General features: G+C 42.2%; 1 protein-coding gene and 1 long non-coding RNA gene across 2 annotated transcripts in view; both read left to right on the top strand.

Annotated features, from left to right (window-relative positions):
• zdhhc5a (zDHHC palmitoyltransferase 5a) overlaps nucleotides 1–21,253 on the top strand; it is a 35,807-nt gene extending 14,554 nt beyond the window's left edge. The window contains exons 3-12 of the mRNA XM_023397225.2: nucleotides 1,644–1,765; nucleotides 2,694–2,851; nucleotides 8,334–8,506; nucleotides 8,972–9,074; nucleotides 9,378–9,469; nucleotides 10,859–10,985; nucleotides 13,258–13,366; nucleotides 13,489–13,598; nucleotides 15,527–16,656; nucleotides 17,999–21,253. Of these exons, the coding sequence (XP_023252993.1) occupies nucleotides 1,644–1,765; nucleotides 2,694–2,851; nucleotides 8,334–8,506; nucleotides 8,972–9,074; nucleotides 9,378–9,469; nucleotides 10,859–10,985; nucleotides 13,258–13,366; nucleotides 13,489–13,598; nucleotides 15,527–16,656; nucleotides 17,999–18,236 (2,362 nt within the window). The 3' untranslated portion in view covers nucleotides 18,237–21,253. The remainder of the gene's footprint in view (nucleotides 1–1,643; nucleotides 1,766–2,693; nucleotides 2,852–8,333; nucleotides 8,507–8,971; nucleotides 9,075–9,377; nucleotides 9,470–10,858; nucleotides 10,986–13,257; nucleotides 13,367–13,488; nucleotides 13,599–15,526; nucleotides 16,657–17,998) is intronic.
• LOC147817192 (uncharacterized) lies at nucleotides 2,858–5,258 on the top strand. Its single transcript, XR_015436561.1, has 2 exons — nucleotides 2,858–3,870; nucleotides 4,342–5,258. It is a non-coding gene; the product is annotated as an uncharacterized LOC147817192 (long non-coding RNA).
• Nucleotides 21,254–21,793: the final 540 nt, after the last annotated feature.

Here is a 21,793-nt window from a genome sequence, read left to right as displayed (position 1 = left end):
ATCTCTGATCGTACAGGTTAGTACCACCCCCGCCTAATTTTCGGCCAGGAACAACCCTGGTCTGTTCAAGGCCTCTTTGGCTCGAGGTCTTCCTCGTCCAATTTGAGGATTTAAAGACATGACATTGTGATATTGTGCTATATAAATGCAATTTGACTTGGCTGTAACCAGGCTGTCTGTCCTGCCTGGATCAGATGCAGCCTGGTTACAGCCTAGACAAACAACCTGAAAGCTCAGTGTGGCCTTCACACCCTGCAAGTGTTCTGACAGGACGCTAAGTCAGTGGTGTTATAGACTGTCATCACTAATCTTGCTGACACCACACAGGGTTTGTGTGTTTGTCAGAGTGAGAGTGTGAACAGGCAAAAAACAGTGTGGGAGCGTGCAAAGCATTGTCTGTGGGAGAGACCACATGTCTGCAGTTTAGATGTGAGAAACTCAGATTGACAGGTGTGTGTGTTTGTTTTTGTGGCGCACACACCCGCCTGTTTGTGTATTTGTGGGTGCATATGTGAGTAAATCTAATCTGTGTGTGTGTGCGCGTTTGTGTGTGTGTGTAATGTGGTGGGCAGGCTGTGCTTCAGATTAGTGAGGAGAAAATAGGCCAACATCTGTCACCCTGACAAAAGCCCATCATCCAGCCTCTGTTTCTTTCTCCCTGAGTCTGTTGGTGTTTGTTTTCCTGCACTCACTCTCATTCTCTCACCACTGAATTAATACAACACAAAATCATGATGAACATTATCTAAAAAATGAGGGAATAACACAAAAATAACAAATTTATTTTTAAACAACTACAGTCAGGGAGGGGGGGTGATGAAGCATGTGTGTAGCAAGTTAGGCAGAAAAAAACGTGGCTTCATTCATTCATGTAGCACTTGTAAAAGTGATAAATGGATGACAATACACCTCTTTTGTGGAGGCTTGACTGCATTTATGTTTTTAAAGTTATTTTTGGGCTATCATTTTTAATGAGATGGGGACAGTGAGAGAGAGGCAGGAGAGCCTGGAGCAAAACGTCACGGGCTGGATTCGAACATGGCCCGCTGTGATAAGGACGGTAAGGATGAGCCCCTCAGGCAGTCCATTGTTGTCTTCATGTGTCAGGATGGGTGCCCTTATTTGTGTTAACGACAACAGAACATTATTTGCAAAGACAGTTCTACTCTAAAATGAGTCCAAGAGAGAAACTGAAACTGGTATCAATCGTATTGACGCTACAAACGATCTTCAAAAAAGATACAAAGTATCAAAAGTATCGATGTTTTGGGATAGACGACCCCCACCCCTAAAAGAGACCAGTTCGACCTGTGACCTGAAGTTAGCTGAGTGACTTGGAGCAGAGAAAGACTGCCTGTATAGTCACTAGTATCCATTAGATGAGATGCACTCTCACATTGACTCATTATTTCTTGTTTAGATACGTACAAATAAAAAGTGATTGGAGTGATCATCTCCAATCACATCAAACCACATATGGAGAACAATGTCCCTTACCTCTTGTTCAGGATGTAACAGAGGGAATTAAAAGCATATCACCAAACAAACACATATCCCTTGAATGTGGTCCTGCAGCCTCACTGTCATGAGAACTGAACCATGTAACAGAATCCTGGTCCCGGTCTCTTCTCTTCGTGTTTCAGGTGTCCGTGGCTTTCGGAGCGTTTCTCTGTAGCTGTGCCCATTTACAATGGCGTCATCTTCTTGTTTGTTTTGGCTAACTTCTGTATGGCCACGTTCATGGACCCCGGCATCTTCCCCAGAGGTGAGTGCATGGATGGTTGGATGTACTGAACATTTGTGATGAGCTTTCTCTCATTTGGCAGAAGCTTCAGTGTTGTCCCTCACTAGTGAGTCACCAAATAAATAAATGTAAATATACCAAACCGGTCACTGGATACTGTCTACAGTATGTTTATATTGCTGTAAGTGTCAAATGTTTAGTTTTCCTTTTAGCTTTATTTGTAAAGTCTAAATTTCTTGCTTATCTGCCTGTTGTAGCTTAAAACATCTTTATTCCATTTGAATAACCAGAAAACATGTTTCAAACATCAGGAAGAAGGAGTTAACAATTCAGAATTTGATTTAATTTTAAATTTAACCAGAGCTGACATTAACTGATCCAGAACATCAGCTAATTGACAGACTGACTGATCAGAGGAGTCATTTGTAGATCTCAAATGAAAATCAAGTGTTTAACCTTGTTAACATCCATATGATGTTTTTATATAATACAAATCATATGATGAGTGAAATAACCATCAACACCATGACTGAGTGTTTCCACCTTGAACTGCAGTGAACCAATGACAGTCTCATAGAAACAGATTCAGACAGCCAGGTCTCATACGTCACAAACCTAAGGGACCAATCCTGTCAACTTGTGGGGGCGGGGCTAAATAAACCTGAAACCTTGTCAGTACAGAGAGAGAGTTAGCATTACACAACCGTTTACACTGTGTCAGCCACTGCCAGTTAACAAACAACATTAACAAATAAAGATGCTAACTACGCGAAAACGCTCTGATACATCTGCTGGTCCCTGGTTCTGGTCTCAACGGACTCTTCATCTGAGTTTGGGTAACAGACATGTGAAGAGTGAAGGGGTCTGAACTCTCTGTGTTTCTTCTGGCCAGTGTTAGGATTGTGTGTGGTCGCGTGACTATGTGCATCTTCTGTCTCCGTCTCTGCAGCCGAGGAAGACGAGGACAAGGAGGACGACTTCCGCGCTCCTCTATACAAGACGGTGGAGATCAGAGGGATCCAGGTCAGGATGAAGTGGTGCTCCACCTGCCGTTTCTACAGGCCGCCGCGGTGCTCCCACTGCTCTGTCTGTGACAACTGTGTGGAGGTACGCTCACACTCAACAGTGGACTTTTTCCATACGATCAGTTGGACATTAGTCATGTACACAGTATGACTGCATTATAACTTCCAAAGCCAGTCCACTTCATCCCCACAATGGACAAAATGCTGTAGGTAAAATACAGTCAGCACTTTAGATGCATTAATAGACAAATTGACTTTGTTTCTTCCCATAAGAGCATTGGGTTAATGATCAGGCTGGGTGTAGCTGATACTAGATACTGCCTTGATTGGCCTCTAAAAGTCTTTCAGACCGGCTTGAGACCAGATGATTTACCATGAACACATAAAAACGAAACAACAAACAAAAGGTTTTCTTCCCTCTTAACCTCAGTATGTATATATGTATATAGTATATTAACATTCAGAGTTTGACAGTCTGTCACAGTGGATATAATGTCTACTTTTACTGTTGCAAATTTGCAGGATTATTAAGTCAAAAGTGCAGTTTGACTTTGGGAAAGTCCACACTACATTCAGGGATGAGCACGGAAACCACGTATTAAACAGGCCCCAGGGCTACATGTTTAAAGACCGTAGTATCAATGAGCTCCGACGTTATTGTTCTGGTCTCGATACTGGAGAAATTAAGAAAAAAGATTCCCTGTTTCCTACTGCAACATAAAGGTTCTCTCACACATTCTGATCTGATCGAGACATTCATCCATGGTGCATTTTCACTGTTCCCAACCAAGTGGCAACCCACTGTGACGTCACCCATTGGTTTGTGAACTGCCATTTTGAAGCCAGGAGTTTGCGTTTTGGCCTTCGCCATTTTGTTTTTTTGTTTTTTTTGGGTTTTTTTGTTTTGTTTTTTAACCGGAAGAAACGCTATTTGGAGGAGAGGGTGGAGCTGGGGAGGAGTGAGGGGTGGATCTGACCAGGTCTGACCCCGAGAACAGAGGACATTATGTACGCCCGTCTACACCGGCTACCTGACCGCAACAGGCTCCTGGATACGTGGTACAAAGTCGCTGCTAACTCAGTTAGCATTCATAATTCGAGGTAAACTTTATAGTTTAGTGTTAAAATAATCTTAGTAGCTAATTGCATACATGTCCACATTTGGTAAATATCGCATTAATGAGGAGAAACCTTGTAACATTAGCTGAAGTTACTGTGTGTGAGCTAACTGAGTGGTGTAACCGCTTGTGTTAAAACCATAGACCAAGGGAAAACATGTTATAACGTGTTTTAAAATGAGTTCTTCAAAGCTAAGGTTACGTTACTGAACTTAGTGTTAACAGTGACAGTGGGTTGTCAATGTTAAGTTACAGTTACTAAACGATAATGTTATTACAGTTAACTGTTGTGTCTGGATGTGCTGTTAATGAGCCAGCAGATCAGCTGATGTGCGTGTTTTGTTTTTCAATAAGTTTGGTTCAGTGTTAGTCGGCTAGTTTTCAGCTCTAGTTCATTTCATTATTGATGACAGGAGTCAAAACATCTGTTGGAATGATTCTGTCTCTGTTTCAGAATAAAGAACATCACTGAGAGCTGAGAACCATCATGACCTGCACAATGACACCAAACTGAGTATTAGTTTCTATTCTATTGTTATTTAATGTAAAACAGTTCAGCAGACTGTTTATTACAACTAAGCTGACGGAATAATGTATTTTCAGATTTATATGATCATCTAATCAGAGTGCTGTTTCTTTGGTCTTTTTCTCTATACTCTACAATATGATATTGATATGATTTCTAATATGTTTTTTTCCATCCAGCCAAGATCTGGATCTTTGGGGACACTTACAACCTCTTGCAGCAATCTTATAAGTCTTATATGATAATATAGTATTTTTTAATGTAACACTTGTGGCCATTACGTTGTTCGGTCTGATCAGCTATGCTCTTCCTGGTTCCCTACACCCTCATTGTCTTATTACACTCCCTGCCCCATGTCACACATACAATCAGATGACTTTTGGACTCCACTGTAGCTGTAACAAATTGTCAATATTATAATATAGTCAACATTAGAGTTCATATTTCATAGTCCTCAGCCATTATAGTTAATATCAGTGTGTTGTTCCAACAGCATCACTTATTTAGAGGGAGATTGTTACTGGAGCAAATAAATATTAACTGTCTCACACATTAGGACTCATGATGAAAAGTTATTATACTTGTTATTAAAAATTCTGTTGCACTGTTGATTCAACTACCTCTTTTTATTAAGCAAACTTACATATGACAGTGAAATTCAGTTTTAACTTCATCCACAACTGTATTTTTTTTATTTTTTTATTTTAAATAATTCGTTGACTAAAATTGTACACTACAGTTTTTAATTAATCAATTTATTACATTATTTTATACATGTTTCCAGTGTTGTAAATTGTTTAAATTAATGTAGTTTATAATGTCCAATAAAGTTATTTATGAATCTCTTTAACTTTGTTGATGGTTTTTATAGAACACATCTGGTATGAGTTTTCACAATAGTAACACGTACAGCATTGTGTGACTATTTCTATGTTAGCTTTAATCAACAACATAAATACTAGAAATGTTTAAATGTTGCTGTCCAACAACACTGACAATGAAGGATCAAAAAAAAATCTGTTAATTGGTAAATACTCTCACCTGTGGAGGTGGTGACAGTGCTAGAATTGATCCATCACTTAGTCATCATTCTTAAAAGTGTTGCTACCATCGCCTGTCAACAACAGCAGAAATGAAGTTGCAGATAAGAAACTGAACCTGTGAATATTGAAGACAGAGAATAATCAACAATTAGTCTTCCATATCATTAGGAAGCTGAACTGGGAGTGGTTTCCTAGCATCATCATCACAGCCCATTTGAGAACTAAGGATGTCCATGCAGTCTCCTTTCTCTACAACCAGATGAATGGAAACAAAAGGGCTGCTCTGAGGTCCTCCTTCTGTTGGCACAGATCACTCAGTTTTCACAGTGTGGAAACCTTTCAAATGACAAAAAAGGACAAATACTTGAGTTAAGATGCGGTGGATCACAGTTAATCACAAACATCTATCAGCTGTCAGGATAGGTGCATGAATGTCTGCTTCAGTTGAGGACTGGTTTGGGTATTAAAAGAACAATCTTATATATGACATTTTTCTACACATTTTGTATACGTCACGTTATCTTAACTTGAACTATCATGACGTCTCGATAGACAATGTATTAACTAACATTAACACTGCGCATCACACTAACGCAGATCACTTAAACTGGGTCACATGTGTGAGAAACGCAAACCAAACGTCGTTAGATTAACATCGATTAAATGTACCTTTTTATTGCTTTGACTGAACACCTCCATGGGCTAACCCAGGTTGACAGAAGTTATCAGCCCAGCGGGGCCAGGTACCGTTAGCATAGCAATCGCTAAATTATCAGCTAAGTAAGTAAGTAAAAAACTGAAGTTTACAGCTGCACCAAGCTGAAACTTAATTTATGTGTGTTGAACGTAAATATAAAATGAATAGGAATTATTTCTGTCAGTGACGCTACAGCTTCCATCTCCTACATTTGTGGTCAAAAGTTTACATAAACTTGTAAAGAACATAATGTCATGGCTCTCTTGAGTTTCCAGTTATTTCTACAACTCAGATTTTTCTCTGATAGAGTGATTGGAACAGATACTTCTTTGTCACAAAAAACATTCATGAAGTTTGGTTCTTTTATGACTTTATTATGGGTTAACAGAAAAAATGACAAAATCTGCTGTGTCAAAAATATACATACAGCAACATGAATTAGCAATTTTGGTGACTTAGAAAGTTGTGTCAATGAAATGAGCTTCATAGCATGACCTCGTAACTTCTTGTGAGTGATTATGAGTGACTACAGCTGGTGACTTCTCTGAGGCCATATAAATAGGGCTCATTGGATACAAACACCCACAAACGCTACAATGGGAAAGTCAAAGGAGCTCAGCATGGATCTGAAAAAGCGAATCATTGACTTGAACAAGTCAGGAAAGTCACTTGGAGCCATTTCAAAGCAGCTGCAGGTCCCAAGAGCAACAGTACAAACAATTGTTTGTAAGTATAAAGTGCATGGCACTGTTTTGTCACTGCCACGATCAGGAAGAAAACGCAAGCGATCACCTGCTGCTGAGAGAAAATTGGTCAGGAGGGTGAAGAGTCAACTGAGAACCATCAAAAAGCCAAGAATTAGAAGTTGCTGGAACACAGGTGTCAGTGTCCACAGTCAAGCGTGTTTTGCATCTCCATGGACTGAGAGGCTGCCGTGCAAGAAGGAAGCCCTTGCTCCAAAAGCGGCACCTTAAGGCTCGACTGAAGTTTGCTGCTGATCACATGGACAAAGATAAGACCTTCTGGAGGGAAGTTCTGTGGTTAGACGAAACAAAAATCGAGCTGTTTGGCCACAATGCCCAGCAATATCTTTGGAGGAGAAAACGTGAGGCCTTTAACCCCAAGAACACCATGCCTATCCTCAAGCACGGTGGTGGTGGTGGTAGTATTATGCTGTGGGGCTGTTTTGCTGCCAATGGAACTGGTGCTTTACAGAGAGTAAATGGGATAGTGAAGAAGGAGGATTACCTTCAAATTCTTCAAGATAACCTAAAATCATCAGCCCGAAGGTTGGGTCTTGGGTGCAGTTGGGTGTTCCAACAGGACAATGACCCCAAACACATCAAAAGTAGTAATGGAATGGCTAAATCAGGCTAGAATTAGGGTTTTAGAATGGCCTTCCCAAAGTCCTGACTTAAATCCCATTGAGAACATGTGGACAATGCTGAAGAAACAAGTCCATGTCAGAAAGCCATCAAATTGAACTGAACTGCACCAATTCTGTCAAGAGGAGTGGTCAAAGATTCAACGAGAAGCTTGCCAGAAGCTTGTGGATGGCTACCAAAAGCGCCTAATTGAAGTGAAAATGGCCAAGGGACATGTAACAAAATATTAGCACTGCTGTATGTATATTTTTGACCCAGCAGATTTGATCACTTTTTCTGTTAACCCATAATAAAGTCATAAAAGAACCAAACTTCATGAATGTTTTTTGTGACAAAGAAGTATCCATGTTCCAATCACTCTATCAGAGAAAAGTCAGACTTGTAGAAATAACGGGAAACTCAAGAGAGCCATGACATTATGTTCTTTACAAGTGTATGTAAACTTTTGACCACAACTGTATATCAAAAGCAGTTTACATGGGTCTGTGTCTGCCTTCAGACAGTTGGTTGTGCCCCACGTCCGTAAACAAAACCCACCTGACATAATTACTGGGCTGGGTGGAGCGTAACAGAGCAGAGAGAAGGAGGGAGGAGCAGAGAGGTTTGCTCTTCTACTCTCATGCTAGCACTAGTTTGTTTTCCTGAACTTGTATATGTCAACCATCAAATCAAATCATTGTTTATTCTTGTGTAATGTAAATGTAAGTTGCAGCTTCTGAACCAGGAAGTAAGGAACAACACAACACTTGATAACCGTATCCATGTCTCACCACAGTGTCTTCTAACCATATGCAGGACTTCGACCATCACTGTCCATGGGTGAACAACTGCATTGGCAGGAGGAACTACCGCTACTTCTTCCTCTTCCTGCTGTCTCTGACAGCTCACATCATGGCTGTGTTCGGCTTTGGCCTGCTCTTCATCCTCTACCACCGGCAGAACATTGACCGCCTGCACGCCATTGTCACGTATCCTTTAAAGATCTTTCCCATGTATTTTTGTCCTGCTGATACTGTCCAGTTACGGTGTTTCCCACCTCTGCAATGACTGACATTCCTCCTCTGCTTCAACAAGTGAAAATGTTTGTGTTCTGTTTGTATCAGGTGTCCTGAGGATTTATTTCCATGTGGTGTGGGAGGATTTTACTCCCACAGTCAGAGAGAAGTATTGAAAGTTGACTTTTCTCTGACTTAAGGAATTGTTAACTGGGTTAAAGACGCTGAAGTCAGGAAACAAGCGCAGAGAGAGAAGTCCAACTGTGGACATGAAAGGTTGGGTGGCATCAAGTTGTAATTTTCTTGATGACCCCCAGGCCGAGCTGTCCATTTCTACATAATGAATATAAAAGTCTAACGGAGTAGTACTTTCTGTGGGACTTCTTCTGTCTGCTGAATCTGGTCTCTGAAGATATTCCTTGACCCCTGTGCTCTCAGTTTGGCTGTCATGTGTGTTGCAGGCCTGTTCTTCATCCCTGTTGCCGGCCTTACTGGTTTCCACATAGTGCTGGTGGCCAGAGGCAGGACTACCAATGAACAGGTAGTGTTTCAGTATGTGCACCAGGGACAGGTAGACTTATCACTGAGGCCCAAAGATCCTGCAGTTAAAATATGAAAGTGTACAGTAGGAAATCTTACAAATATCAACAAGATTTCAGTATTGGTAACATTATTTAGAACATGTTTGTAGTAAACGTCCTTTGATTATTTTAATTTGTACGTCCTGGAAAGTTGTGACATGTTAACAACCTTCATATTTCCCTCTCATTGTTTGAATGAGTGTTTCTTACTGCTGATTTTTCTGTGTAACTGTGTGTGTGTCTCTCTCTCTTTCTATCTCCAGGTAACGGGGAAGTTCAGAGGAGGTGTGAACCCTTTCACCAATGGCTGTTGGAAGAATGTCTCTCATGTTCTCTGCAGTTCGCAGGCTCCCAGGTGCATTTTTTATTTACCCACTTGGTGGCCTGTTCATGAGCATTACGTAGTCTGACAGAGGCGTGTTTCCATAAATGACCCATGAAAAATTTTCTAATTAACAACAACAAAAATACATGAGACATAAAACATCCAAAGAGTGAGTGCTGGGAGTATCTGCAACGATTTAAAACTCAAAACCAAGTTCTACTTTAATGCTGTTGACCTGGATGTTTGAGCTTCACTGTGCAGAGTTTGACACTAGAGATGATTTATACACTTACACAAGTGTGACGAGGGACTAGAGATGAAAAGATATCAAAATTTAATATCACCATTATAGTGACCAAAATTATCGGTGTTAAGATGTGCTGAAAATGTTCAAAAGATAAAAACATACAACCTGAAATCATTTCACCAAGTGAATAATTGCATTTAAACATTAAAATAATAACATGTCCAACACATCTGTGTGACATATTAGGACAAGCAGTGCTGGGTTTGCCTGCAGCATGCCCACACCGTAAACAATGGGATAGCACATGTGTTGTTATTGTTATTATTTATTTATTTATTTTCCAAGATGTAACATCTTTCAGACACTGTAAACACACCTGTCACCTGTCCAGCACAGTACTGTTGAAGCAGAAACCCAGCGGCTACACTCTGTTTAGGGATGAAAGAGTGAAGCTGCAGCCCTGAAATAAGTTTTAAAAACACACGATCACCAATTGAAGCATCTCACATGGCGGCTCCGACACTGACAGGATCTCCAACCCAGTTTTAACCAGTTTGCATGGCGGCTGAATTTTAGCTAGCTTTAGTTTTAGAAGCTGTAAAATCTCTGTAGCAGCACTGTCTCTGCCTTCCACCATTACTGACACTAAACAAACCCACGTTTTTTGCTGTTCATACATCTGGGAGACTGTTGCTTGTTGATGCCGTACAGAACCTAAAGTGAGTTAAATTAACCACACTTATTAACCATGGTAATAAACAGTTATAGTGATAATTAAAATTTTAACAGTATTACTAACCAGCATTTCTACCATGAAACTAGTAACTGTTTCATCTCTTCGTGGGAACCTAAAGCCTCCAGTGCTTCAGTCAGGAGGCGATGTCATGAATCTATCATTAAACTTTTAATGAACAATAGCTGTGTATTCATATCCTATGAATTTTCAAAGAAGGAGAAGGAATTTTGACTTTTTGTGGAAACCACTTATTAGACACTTTTTAGACAATTTTTCCAAGCACAGCATTTGCTCGTTTTGAACCATGTATGCAGGAGTATGTGATAGCTGCATATTCCAGTGCTCATTTAGAGTTTCACTGTGTCATATTAAAGCTTGTACTTGTGGCGTAGGTGTTGCTCATGATGTGTGCACTCACTGTCTTGGCTCTCTGTAGGTATCTGGGCAGGAAGAAGTGTGTGCAGAGTGTGTGTGTGCAGCCGCCTTTTCTGCGGCCACAGCTGACAGAGGCCCAGCTGGCTGCAAAGATCCTGGACAACGGCATCCAGGGAGACCTGCACCTGGTAAGGACGACAGGATGGGAGTTCACAGGGACTTCACTGCCCTGTTATTATCATCCTGTTTCATTTAAACCCCAGTTTTCTGGCCTGCTGGTAAACAAATGTCATGTTATGTGCTTCTCATTCAAATCTGCACTAGTTTGCATGAGTTTGCATAAACCAGGTCCATCTGGCAGCAAGAAGAAAATCTTTATTGACCCCCACAGGGACATTGCTTTGTTTCAATTGTTCAACACACAATTTTTTATAAAGTAAATAAGTATAAAAGTAAAAACTACTATAAAATGGTAATAATAATGATAAATATACAGTAAGTGAATAGAAAAATGTACAAATGCAAATGTTTCATCATGGTCTGTTGAATGTAGGTGAGCTCACTTCTACTTCACCTGTAGATCATCTGTAGTTGAAACCTTATGAGTTATGTCCAAACAAAATATAACTAGTCTGTTATTGTTCACATGCAGGTAGCTCAGATAGTTACTTAACAACAGAGAGAGCAGGAGGAGTAAAGAAGCATCATATACTGTGTGTATTCCTAGCTCTGATTGAAACTATTCTGACAGAAATGAGGCCAAAGACACTTTGTGTGTGTGTGTGTGTGTGTGTGTGTGTGTGTGTGTGTGTGTGTGTGTGTGTGTGTGAGAGAGAAAGAGAGCAAGCGGGGCATGGAGGGGTTGAGCAAATCAATGCGCTGTGCACAGTTCAACTGTGAAAGCAGGATTTATCCACTTGAAACAGTAAAATATTTTCCGTTCATTATAAACTGTGTCGGGACTAATCAGACTGTGACAGAGGAGGTCAGTAGAGTAGTTGGTCCTTCAGTGTGGTCCTGGACACATTCACGTTCACACCACCACCTCTGAATGTGGTCTGAGGCTCTGTTCAGACCTGGTATTAAAGGGAACCTATTATGCTTTTCTGAGTTTTTCCTTACTTATAGTGTGTTATATAGGTTTTTGTGGATGTAAATGGTCTCCAGAGTCACAAGGATCAAAGTTTACATCAAAGGGAGGAACTCTGTCAGGGTAAAAACCAAATTTTCTCCTTTGTATGAAACGCCTCGCTGGGGTCCAGACATTACTCCCTGGTCCTATTGACGTCAATATTTATCTTGGTGCTGCCCACCTGCAAAATGAAAAACCCCCACACAAGGCACAGCACGTAAGACTAAAAGAAAACTCTTCATTATAAGTACTTATGTCATAAGTACTTATAATGAAGAGTTTTCTTTAGTTTTGTAGACTCAGCCTCACAGCCTGTCAGTCTGCATTGTTATTGTGGATGTTAACCACGTTACCGTGACCTGATCATGACCTGGTCATGTTAGTTAGAAGCAGCAGAGCAAAGATATAAATGCTTAAACGTTGGTCAGCGTTGACATGCTGTACCTCGTAAGCTCAGATAAATTATCCACAGTTTAACCACTGAGTTCATTTTTGAGTAACTATGCGCAGTAATGTTAAATTCATTCATATTTACCGGCATCATAAACCAGCAGGAGGTGAAGCGGTGGAGACTCCCTACCTGTCGACCGTTCTTATTTGTTCCTCCATTTTTATATTTCTTTTGTCTGGAAGTGTCTACACATAAAAAAGGGTTTCTTATAAAAATATTCCAAGTTATGAATAATGTCATCCGAAGTTTGTTTACACAAGACGTGCAGAACGTGTCGTTGCCATGGTAGTTGCCGGCAAGCTGACCAATCAGAGCACATCGGGCTCCAGCTCCAGAGGGAGGAGGGGGGCCTTAGAGAGCCCTGAGCTCTAACAGAGCGTTTCAGACAGAGGGTGAAGAGAGTACAGTATAAAATGTACAGAAGAAGAGAAATAATGTCTTTTCACAACATTAAAGCATGTAAATTATGAATGAAATGATGCGCACTAAGAATGGCCATAATTGGTGCTCTTTAACATCCATCTCAGGTGATCCGATCACAAGTGGTCAGCTCTAGGTTTAGGTCTAAACAGGACCAGAGTCACTAGGGGTGTGGCTGCAGTAGGATAACACAGAGTCAGCAGACCTGGGATCAGCAGACCTTTTAACCTTTTAACACAATATGCATAAATGCATAAAAGTACCACAATGCATTTCTCCAGAGGTAATGGAGTATAGTTCTACATAACTTCTGCTCAATTGAGAGTGAAAAAAGATGCAGCATTAAAACCAGGTTTTTCTGTGACCATTCTCTACACACAAAGACCAGTCTTACAGTGTGTTCATGTTTCAGTCAACTGAACAAGATCCTCATCTGCGTGTTGTCTCCTCTTTCCAGTCCAGGTCCAGTCTGGAGATGATGGAGAGCCAGTCATGTGACGCCGAGCCTCCGCCTCCCCCTAAACCCGAGCTCCGCTACCCTGGAATCACCAGAGGAAACACAGAGGGTAAAACCTTCCACCCTCCTGCTCCAGTTCTGACTTTTATCTGCTCCTCAACTTTCTCAGCTTCTTGCAGTGAAAACTAAACTCTGATTTTACTGTGATGATTTTTATTTTTTCTCCTGCAGAGTGTAGTCTACTGAACAAAGCCCCTCCCACCCCCACCATGTACAAATACAGGCCCACCTACAGCCCTGGCAAGAACCACACAGCGCTCACACATGCTTACGCCAACCAGGTACACACACACACACACACACACACACACACACACACACAGAGGAGAGTCTCGTCAGGGTCGAGGTGTGTGTGTGTGTGTTTGTGAGAAGAGAAGCTTTTTTTTCCATTTGTCTTCGTTTCTTTTATCTGTTTGATTTCAATCTAATGCATCTCCATTTTTGTTTTTCCTTCTTGATTTCCTGTCGGCCATCTTGGTTTGGTTTCTCAGTGGCTTTCTGTTGATCAGTATCAGTAAGTGATTGTTCTGAAAGCATTTCTCCCTCTTATCTTCACTTTAACTTTGTTTCCTGGTCCTTTCTGTTTGTTCTGGACATGGGTGAAACACTGTTTGGAATGATTAATAACTGACTTATCAGCCACAACATTAGAACCAGCTGCTTTTTTTAAATGAACAAATTGTACCTGGACACATCTAGACTGGTACAAAGAAGTTGGTTGTGCTCAGTATTTGTACCCATGTCTGGTTCACACCCTCCCTCCTGTCAATCTGTATAAATATGGTTATGATTCTGTTTCTCTTCTCCTCAGTCTGTTGTTGAAACTTACATCTCATCTTTAGTTCCCTGTTTGTTCTCTACCTGTAGGGAACTGTTCCCATGTAGCTCAGATACTATTATCAAAAGCTCTGTTTTGCTATCCATTTACAGTTTTCCCATTTTCCAGTTATATCCTACAAGCACCTTTTAAACTCTAATTATGATGTTTCACAATGTGGTCATCTGATCTGGTCTTATATGGACAAAATACTACCTGATGCCTCACACAGAAGGCAGTCATTCACAGCACACAATAATCTGTCAGAATACAGAGGAATCCAACAGAGTGCTGCAGGAATGAGTTCCTTTGGTTCCCCTGTCCTGAAGTCTGGGTTTTTGGTTAGATGACTGAAATAAGTGCGATAAGTTTTGCAATTGCTACATAGCTAATGTTAGCATTAGCACCTATTTACTTCACTCTACAAGAAACGTTGTACAGCATCAAACATCATTCCTGTTCTCACCAACAGCTGTCTCCAGAGGTGGAAAGCACTACCAGTGTACTCAAGTTAGCATGCTAAATGGCTAGCCCTGGAGTGTTCTGTCACTTCCCGATAGCGACTCACATTACCCTCCAATCATTCCACCTTTACAGCCTTGTTAACTCACCAGTCCACCTTTACAGCCTCGTTATGTTGATAGAAACTGTCACTAACTCTGTCAGAGAAAAGGCTTGTGTAGAAGAGGTCAGAGCTAAATCAAACTACACACTGAAGTTTAGTGGTGGTGACGTTGAAGTCATTTCTATATTACCAAATGTATTTGATGCACAGTTGGTTAGCTCTAATATCATTTACAGTTTAATCTACAACTGTTCTTCAGGCTTTATTACAGTTTAGGGTTCTGTTGCTTCTGTAGTGACTTTGAAACCCTCACAGCAGCATTACACTAGAAACTGTTGGCATCATGTTGAATATGGAGAAAGAAAGAATGGATATTCTTGTGTATTTGATGTGAAGACAAGCTTTCAGTCAGTGGACAGCAGGACATGAAGTTTGAATTGTTTGTGATGCTGTTGGTATTTGTGGTATGTTGTTGCATCATGATGAATCGATCCTGAGAGAAAATGTCCGGCGGCAGAAACCTTGGATTCATGATTAAACACTGTTTGAGTTCGGCCATCTTACACTGTGTTGTTCCCAAAGTAAACCCACTGAGTACCACCCTGTCAAGAGAAAAGTTCCTGTCTGGCAAAGAAACGTTGCCACAGTAACGGTTGAGGTGCTGTGTCAGGATGTGAACACTAGAGGGAGTTTTAGTGCAGCAGGAATTCACAGAATTGTTCAAACCTCCCACAGACGTCTCTGTTCTTATTTACTCAGCTTCTTGTTGTTTCTTTTCCCTCTTTTATCCTCCCTCCTCTCTCTCCTCCACCTCCTGCCTCCTCCAGTTAAGTCGAGGAGAGAGCGTTGGCAGTGCCAGGGACTCCTCCTCCTCCACCTCCTCTCTCCTCCAGGCCAGCCAGCAGCCTGGTTTCCGCTCTCAGCCCAGCCTGGACCGGAGGGACGCTGTGTCTGACAGAGCAGGAGGAGGAGGGGAGAGGAGGGAGGTGGGGAGAGAGGCAGGAGGAGGGGGCATCCCTGGCTACTCCCTCGGCGGGCGCTCGTACCCCTCCTTCTCCGACCCCACCGTCCTATCGGGAGTGGCGTCACGATCTTCCAGCTCCACACACACTTCAGCAGGCGCCGCCCACATCTCTGAGGCAACCACCACCTCAGCTAGCTTCAAGAGCTTAGCCAATCAGACACCCCCGCCTCACCACACGTCTCGCAACGGGAGCCTGTCATATGACAGCCTCCTGGCTGGTGGTGATGATTTTGACAAGGGGGTGGCAGTGGGTTCAGCAGCCCCTGAGGTTTCCTCTGGGAGACCCTGTACACCAGCGGCAGGCGGCTACAGCTCCCCCTTTATGTCTTCACAACAGAGAGATGCTGAGCTGCACTCCCAGTCCTCCCAGTCACCCCATCACCACCACCGCTCTGCCCACCACCACCACCCCTTCCTCCATCGCTCGTCCTCCTCCACATCCTCCTCCCCACCTCCTCCTCCAGAGAGGGAGCGCCTGCTGGGCGAGCCCCACCCTGGTGCTCACCCCCCACCTGCCAATCAGGCCTCTGCTCTGCCCTCCTCCTCAGCCCCGCCTCCCCCACACCATCACCACCACCACCATCACCATCACCACCACTCCCATCATCACCACCATCATTCCTCCTCCTCTTCCTCCACCTCCCGCCCTCCCCGTTTCACTGCCCCTCACGCACCGACCCACCACGCCTACCCCTACCGAACCCGCTCCACTGACACCCCTCTGGGCGCCACCTCCACCACCCACCCTCCCCGCTCCCCACACCCCCCACCCTTGGGCAAGTCGCTCTCATACTCGAGTGCCGCTGCCGCTGAGATGCAGTACCGGCTGGTCCGAAAGGCCTCTGCGTCAGCCGGAGCCAACGCAGCGGGGGTTGGAGGAGGAGGAGGAGGGATGGGAGGAGGAGGAGGAGGAGGAGGACTACAAGCACCGAAGTGAGTATGAGTTTCGCCTTTTGTCAGGACGATTGGTTTGCTGCTAACCCTGAAAAAATCACCCGCCCGCCTGAAAACCTGACTACCTGATTGACTGCTCCTCCTCCTCTTCCCTTCTCTCTTCCTCCTCCTCCTGCCAGATTTCCTGTGAGTTCCTCCTTCTTCTCCCTTTGCTCATCTTCATTCATCTGTGAGGTTTCTCTGTGACATGTGTGATGTGTGCTGCCTGTTTGCTCTCATCTTCTGCATCATCACCACCTTCTGTTTAAAGTTCTGTAGCAGTGACTTCAGTCTCAACCAGAGAATCTGCATCTGAACAAACAGCAGCAACAAGAGAGAGAAAGGAATGTTTCCACATTCAGCTTTAGAACAGAATCAGTTCTACATTCAGATGTACAGAAACATTAACACTAATGAGTGAAACACTGAAAATGCTATTAGAGAAAGTGTGAGCACATGGAGCTCCATGTGTGTGTTGACAGGACTGACGTAGCAGCAGGTAGACGTCACATTAGTTTTCCTTTTCTGCATGACAGCAGTGAGACACTGTTTTACATCGTCTCTTGTGTCTGTTTCCATCCTGCTCTCTGTTTGCCCACAGCTGCATGGGTTTAGTTCTTCACCACAGAAACCTCAGTGTGTGTCTTCATTGTGACCTGAATGAAATGGACTGTGTAATGACATTTACAGATAAACCAACTGTTAAGTGAAAATGACAGTAGTGGCCCGTTTGGGTCTGTGATTTTCACTTCTCAGTCTCCACTTCAGCACAAACTCATTTTGTTATCGTCACTGTGGTTTTCCCTGAAACAAAATAATGGACTAAACATGTCTGTAATGACCTTTTGACCTTTTAGTCTTTCATTTTTTAATTTCTCTCTTAAATCCACACAGTCAAAAAAGCAGTTAGTAGTTAAAGTGTACGTACACTGAAACAGACTCACCAGTTTGGTTCAGTGAAAAGTTTCCTCAGTGTTTTTTGATGGTAGAAAAGTGGATTTGAAAAGTTAGACCATCATTAAATTCATCCAGTCACCTGATTAGAGAGTTAAAAACACTTCCTACTGTTTTCCATCATGACCATCCCAGACTTTTACATTTACCTTCATGAATCCTGTATAAAACCCGGCTGCCGTTCATTATTCATGTTATGATGATGATGATGCAGGGTGACATCACCAAAACTGTCCAATCAATGAGCAGGCGGTCAGAGGTGTGAATATGTCTGTTGTTGAACGTCACGTGTGAAAGCAGCAGAGGTGGAGTAGGAGTGAAGCATTTGTTGATTCCTGTCCTGAACCGCCACTGATCGTTTCTTCTTTGTGTTTTTTCCTCACACCAGGGATGAGCTGATCCAGATGAAACCTCTGAGTCGGACCAACGGTGGCCAGCCCTTCTCCTCCCCCTCCTCCTCCTGTTCTGCCCCTTCCTCCCCCTCTCGCCCAGTCAGCGTGTCTGCCCGGCCCGGATTGGCCTACCCCGGCTCAGCATTGATGCAGAGCCCCGCCCACAAGCCCCAGGTTGGCGGGGTGAAGAAGGTGACAGGCGTCGGGGGCACCACCTATGAGATTTCAGTCTGAGTGGCAGTCCCGCCTCCAGCTCGGGGACCAATGAGACGAAGAGGAGCTGCTGCTGTCTCTTTCATCAAACAAGAAAACACTGACACACACCTGAGGACGAGGGGAGCCATGTTGTCCAGATCTCACTCCTCATTGGCCGATTGACTGTGGGGCTGAACTGAACTTCACTGTCCTGCCTCCAGACGTCCACCTCAATAATCCTGACAGTAAGACCTGGACTGATGTGACCCAGGACTGGCCAGAACAGGAACCAAGGGGCTCATTTAATCACTGTAACTGAATAGGTAGCATGAGGCACTAGCACCATCAGGTTATGGCAGAGCAAGGCATTACCACTGCCAGGGGGTGGAGTCTGATCCCCGCTGGGGCCACCAGGAGGATCTGGATCAGGGTTTATAAAGGTTCATATCAGTACTTTTGGACTGACTCTGCATTTAGGTAAAAAAAAAGTTATTTAACATTCACATGTAGAAATCACTGAACACACAATCCCACGATGGTTATCAGTACACTGATCAGAGCCGATCACACAGTGAAGGGCTTCCCACAGACTGAGACGTATCAGACTGGGTCACAGCTGCTTCAGCGCGAGCTCTGGCCCCAGGTGTTCATTCCTACTCATCAAATGGAGCGTAGTGGTGTTTCATTGGACCAAGAACACCAGTTGTGCTTGTAATGTGTGGAGCCCAGGCAGGATCCCTGTAACAGCCCATTGTCGTGGAAACGCACAACACGACGCCGCAGCAGGTGGAGAATCCGGCGGTGAGTGGGATCTGTGGATGTGTGACAATCTACCACCCGTGAACTGTTCATCAACGCTGCTGCGGGAAGTGACTTGCCTTTCGATGGAGGGAAGAAAAATGTGACAAAAAACAAAACAAAATGCTGATTCCCTCTTTCTTTGATTCCTTAGATGTGAATATGATTCCATGTTTGTACAGGATGATGTGATTTTAAATGTGGATTTCTTTTTTAAAAACAAGAAAAATCAGTGGCGTTCATACTGGACAGCAGCATGCACTACTATTACTACTAGCCACTATAGGCCACTGTGTTTGGCTGTGGACCATGTTGTCTGTTTGAACAAACAGGAAGTGAGGAAACTAAAGTGAAGAAAGAAGAAGAAAATCATATTTTGGCCTCTTGTTGTTAATGGGTTCTTTAAGAAAAGGCAAAACTTTTTTAGAAAATTTATTCCTTGAGCAATTGCCTTGAAAATATAAGTGTTGTCATTTTTTTTCACATATTTAATTTGAAATTGTTTTATATGAATTTATATGGAATTATAGCTATTGATAAATGAAGAGTTTTTAATATTGACTCAAAAGAGGGGGTGTGTTGTCAGATTAAAGCAGCCCTCCTGATTGGTTTTGATGTTCCACAGTTGAGCCGCTGTTTTCTCAGAAAGAAGTTTGATTTACGACGTGTCCTGTTCTCCAAGACCACATCAGGAACAGGACTGGATCCTCTCAGACCAGACGCCTCATTTATAAGATACTGTCAATGAATATGATCTTTACCACACGACAAAGTACTAGGGCCACTGTTTAAACAAACAAGAATTAAGTGTTAATAAATAGACATATTATAAGAAAGTATTATAATAGTAAGTCAGAATTTTATGAGAAAAGTCATGAAATGTATGAGAAAAAGTTGTAATTTGACACAAGAAAGTAATTAGGAGAATAAATTGTTTAATTACTTGCTTGTAAAATTACAAGTTGTACAAGTTTATTTTAGAAAAGGAAAATGCACAAGCAAGTTATTACTGGATAAAGTTGTAATTTTATGAGAAAAAGTCATATTACAAAAATGTCTTGATTTCTCAAATAAGGATTGTAAAATTTTAACACTTAAGTTATGAAAATAAAGTCACAGTATAAGAAAAAAGGTTCCATCTGGACAGTAAAATGTGGTTTTCTTAAGACAATTACAGGCTCATGTTTTAGCATTTCTTGTCTGTCTATATTGTACAGTATGAAACATTTTAATATTTCACCTTTAAAATAACAATAACAACATTTTACCTTTATTCTTAAAACGTATCTTCCCCCCTCACAGTGGCCCTAATGCTGTCGCACTATCAAATCCGTAGTATGGCTAATTTGCTGTTGGTCCCTAAACATCTTAAAACTGAATGTTATCTATTACTCATAGATAGTTCGAGCAGGTCGAGACACAATGAGAAGAAGACGAGACAAACTTCATTTGTGGTAATTTTTTAATCAATCAAACGTCCATGGGTAACGAGCTAAAGATCAACTGAGCATTTATACATGAGGCTCCTCGTCTGAGAAGATGTGTTAAAATAAAAGCTGCCGAAGTTTTGCTGATGTAGTGGACGTTTGCATTAAGTCTTCCTCTTACCTACTAAACATGAAATATCCATTGTTTGCTCAAGATTTCACTTTCAGTAACTCACTTCCAGCCGCTTGGGATTTTAGAAATGTTTCTGACAGCGTTTTGTTTCAACTGTTAAACTCAAATATTCACTCTGGAACTAGTGACAGTAACTGGTGCAACATGTGTAACGTCACTTTGTAATGGCCGACATAATGGGCACCAGTATAAGTCTGTTTTCTCTGGAGTTTCGCTTTTAGGTTTCCATCTTTGTCCAGTCTGAGGGAGGGACACAGGACCACAGTCCTCAGTGCTGGAAACTATATGAGCAGTTATGCTAAAATAAATGAAGCACACGTCATACAACCAGAGAGAGAATCCTGTGTCTGTGGTGAATGCTGTTTTTAAGAAAACGTTTCTTCCATTTCAGCTTTGTTTTTCATATTGCTGTAATTTGAGGCCAGTCCGAGGATGCACATGAAGACTTTGGGCTGTAGGTGTATGTTAGCGAGCAAAGTCTCTGCCTGTGTTTTTGGTTAAGACAGGTCTGGGAACCGATGTTAAAAGAACAGACAAATACATGTACTGTACAGCTTAATGTGTGTGTGAGTGTGTTTGTGGATGTGTGTATGTGGTGAGTGGCTGGGGGTTGATAATAAACTTTAAACGAGATGAAACGTTGTCACTCTTTTCACTCTAACAGGACTAATCAGGTTGAAGTCATTTAACCCTGCCCCTCGTTAACATCATTAACATCTACCTGTGTTCTAATGTCATTTGCATACTCAAATGAAAAAGCTTAGAACAGAAGAACTGAAAGGCCAAAATGCATTTATGATTTGAAAGGTAATATCTTCTAGTTTCTGAAAATGAGCTTGTTCAGAATGAGACTAGAGAAACTGGATAAACATAAATAAAGAATATTTTGAAGAAGTTTTCTAATTTTGAAATTAGCCTCAGTCTTGAGTTTGACTTGTGTAACTGTCCACACACACCAGAGGCCATGAGAATAAAACTCATGACCGAAACTAGAATCACTTCCTCCTTCACTCAGACTAGTTTCAGGTTACATTCCTGTTTATCCATAGTCATATCAAATATTAACCATATATGTGAAATTTTGAATAATGGCTAAAAAGTGTTTTGTGAGGTCACCACGCCCTTGACCTTTGACCCCTGAAAATCTAATAAGTTTGTCCTTGAGTCCATGTGAACAT

Source organism: Seriola lalandi, unplaced genomic scaffold (genome assembly GCF_002814215.2).
Source record: "Seriola lalandi dorsalis isolate HSWRI2012SDOR001 ecotype SW California unplaced genomic scaffold, Sedor1 jcf7180002055006, whole genome shotgun sequence".
NCBI lineage: Eukaryota > Metazoa > Chordata > Actinopteri > Carangiformes > Carangidae > Seriola > Seriola lalandi.
The sequence above is the reverse complement of the archived record's forward strand: the minus strand, read 5'-3'. Positions and strand labels throughout refer to the sequence as shown.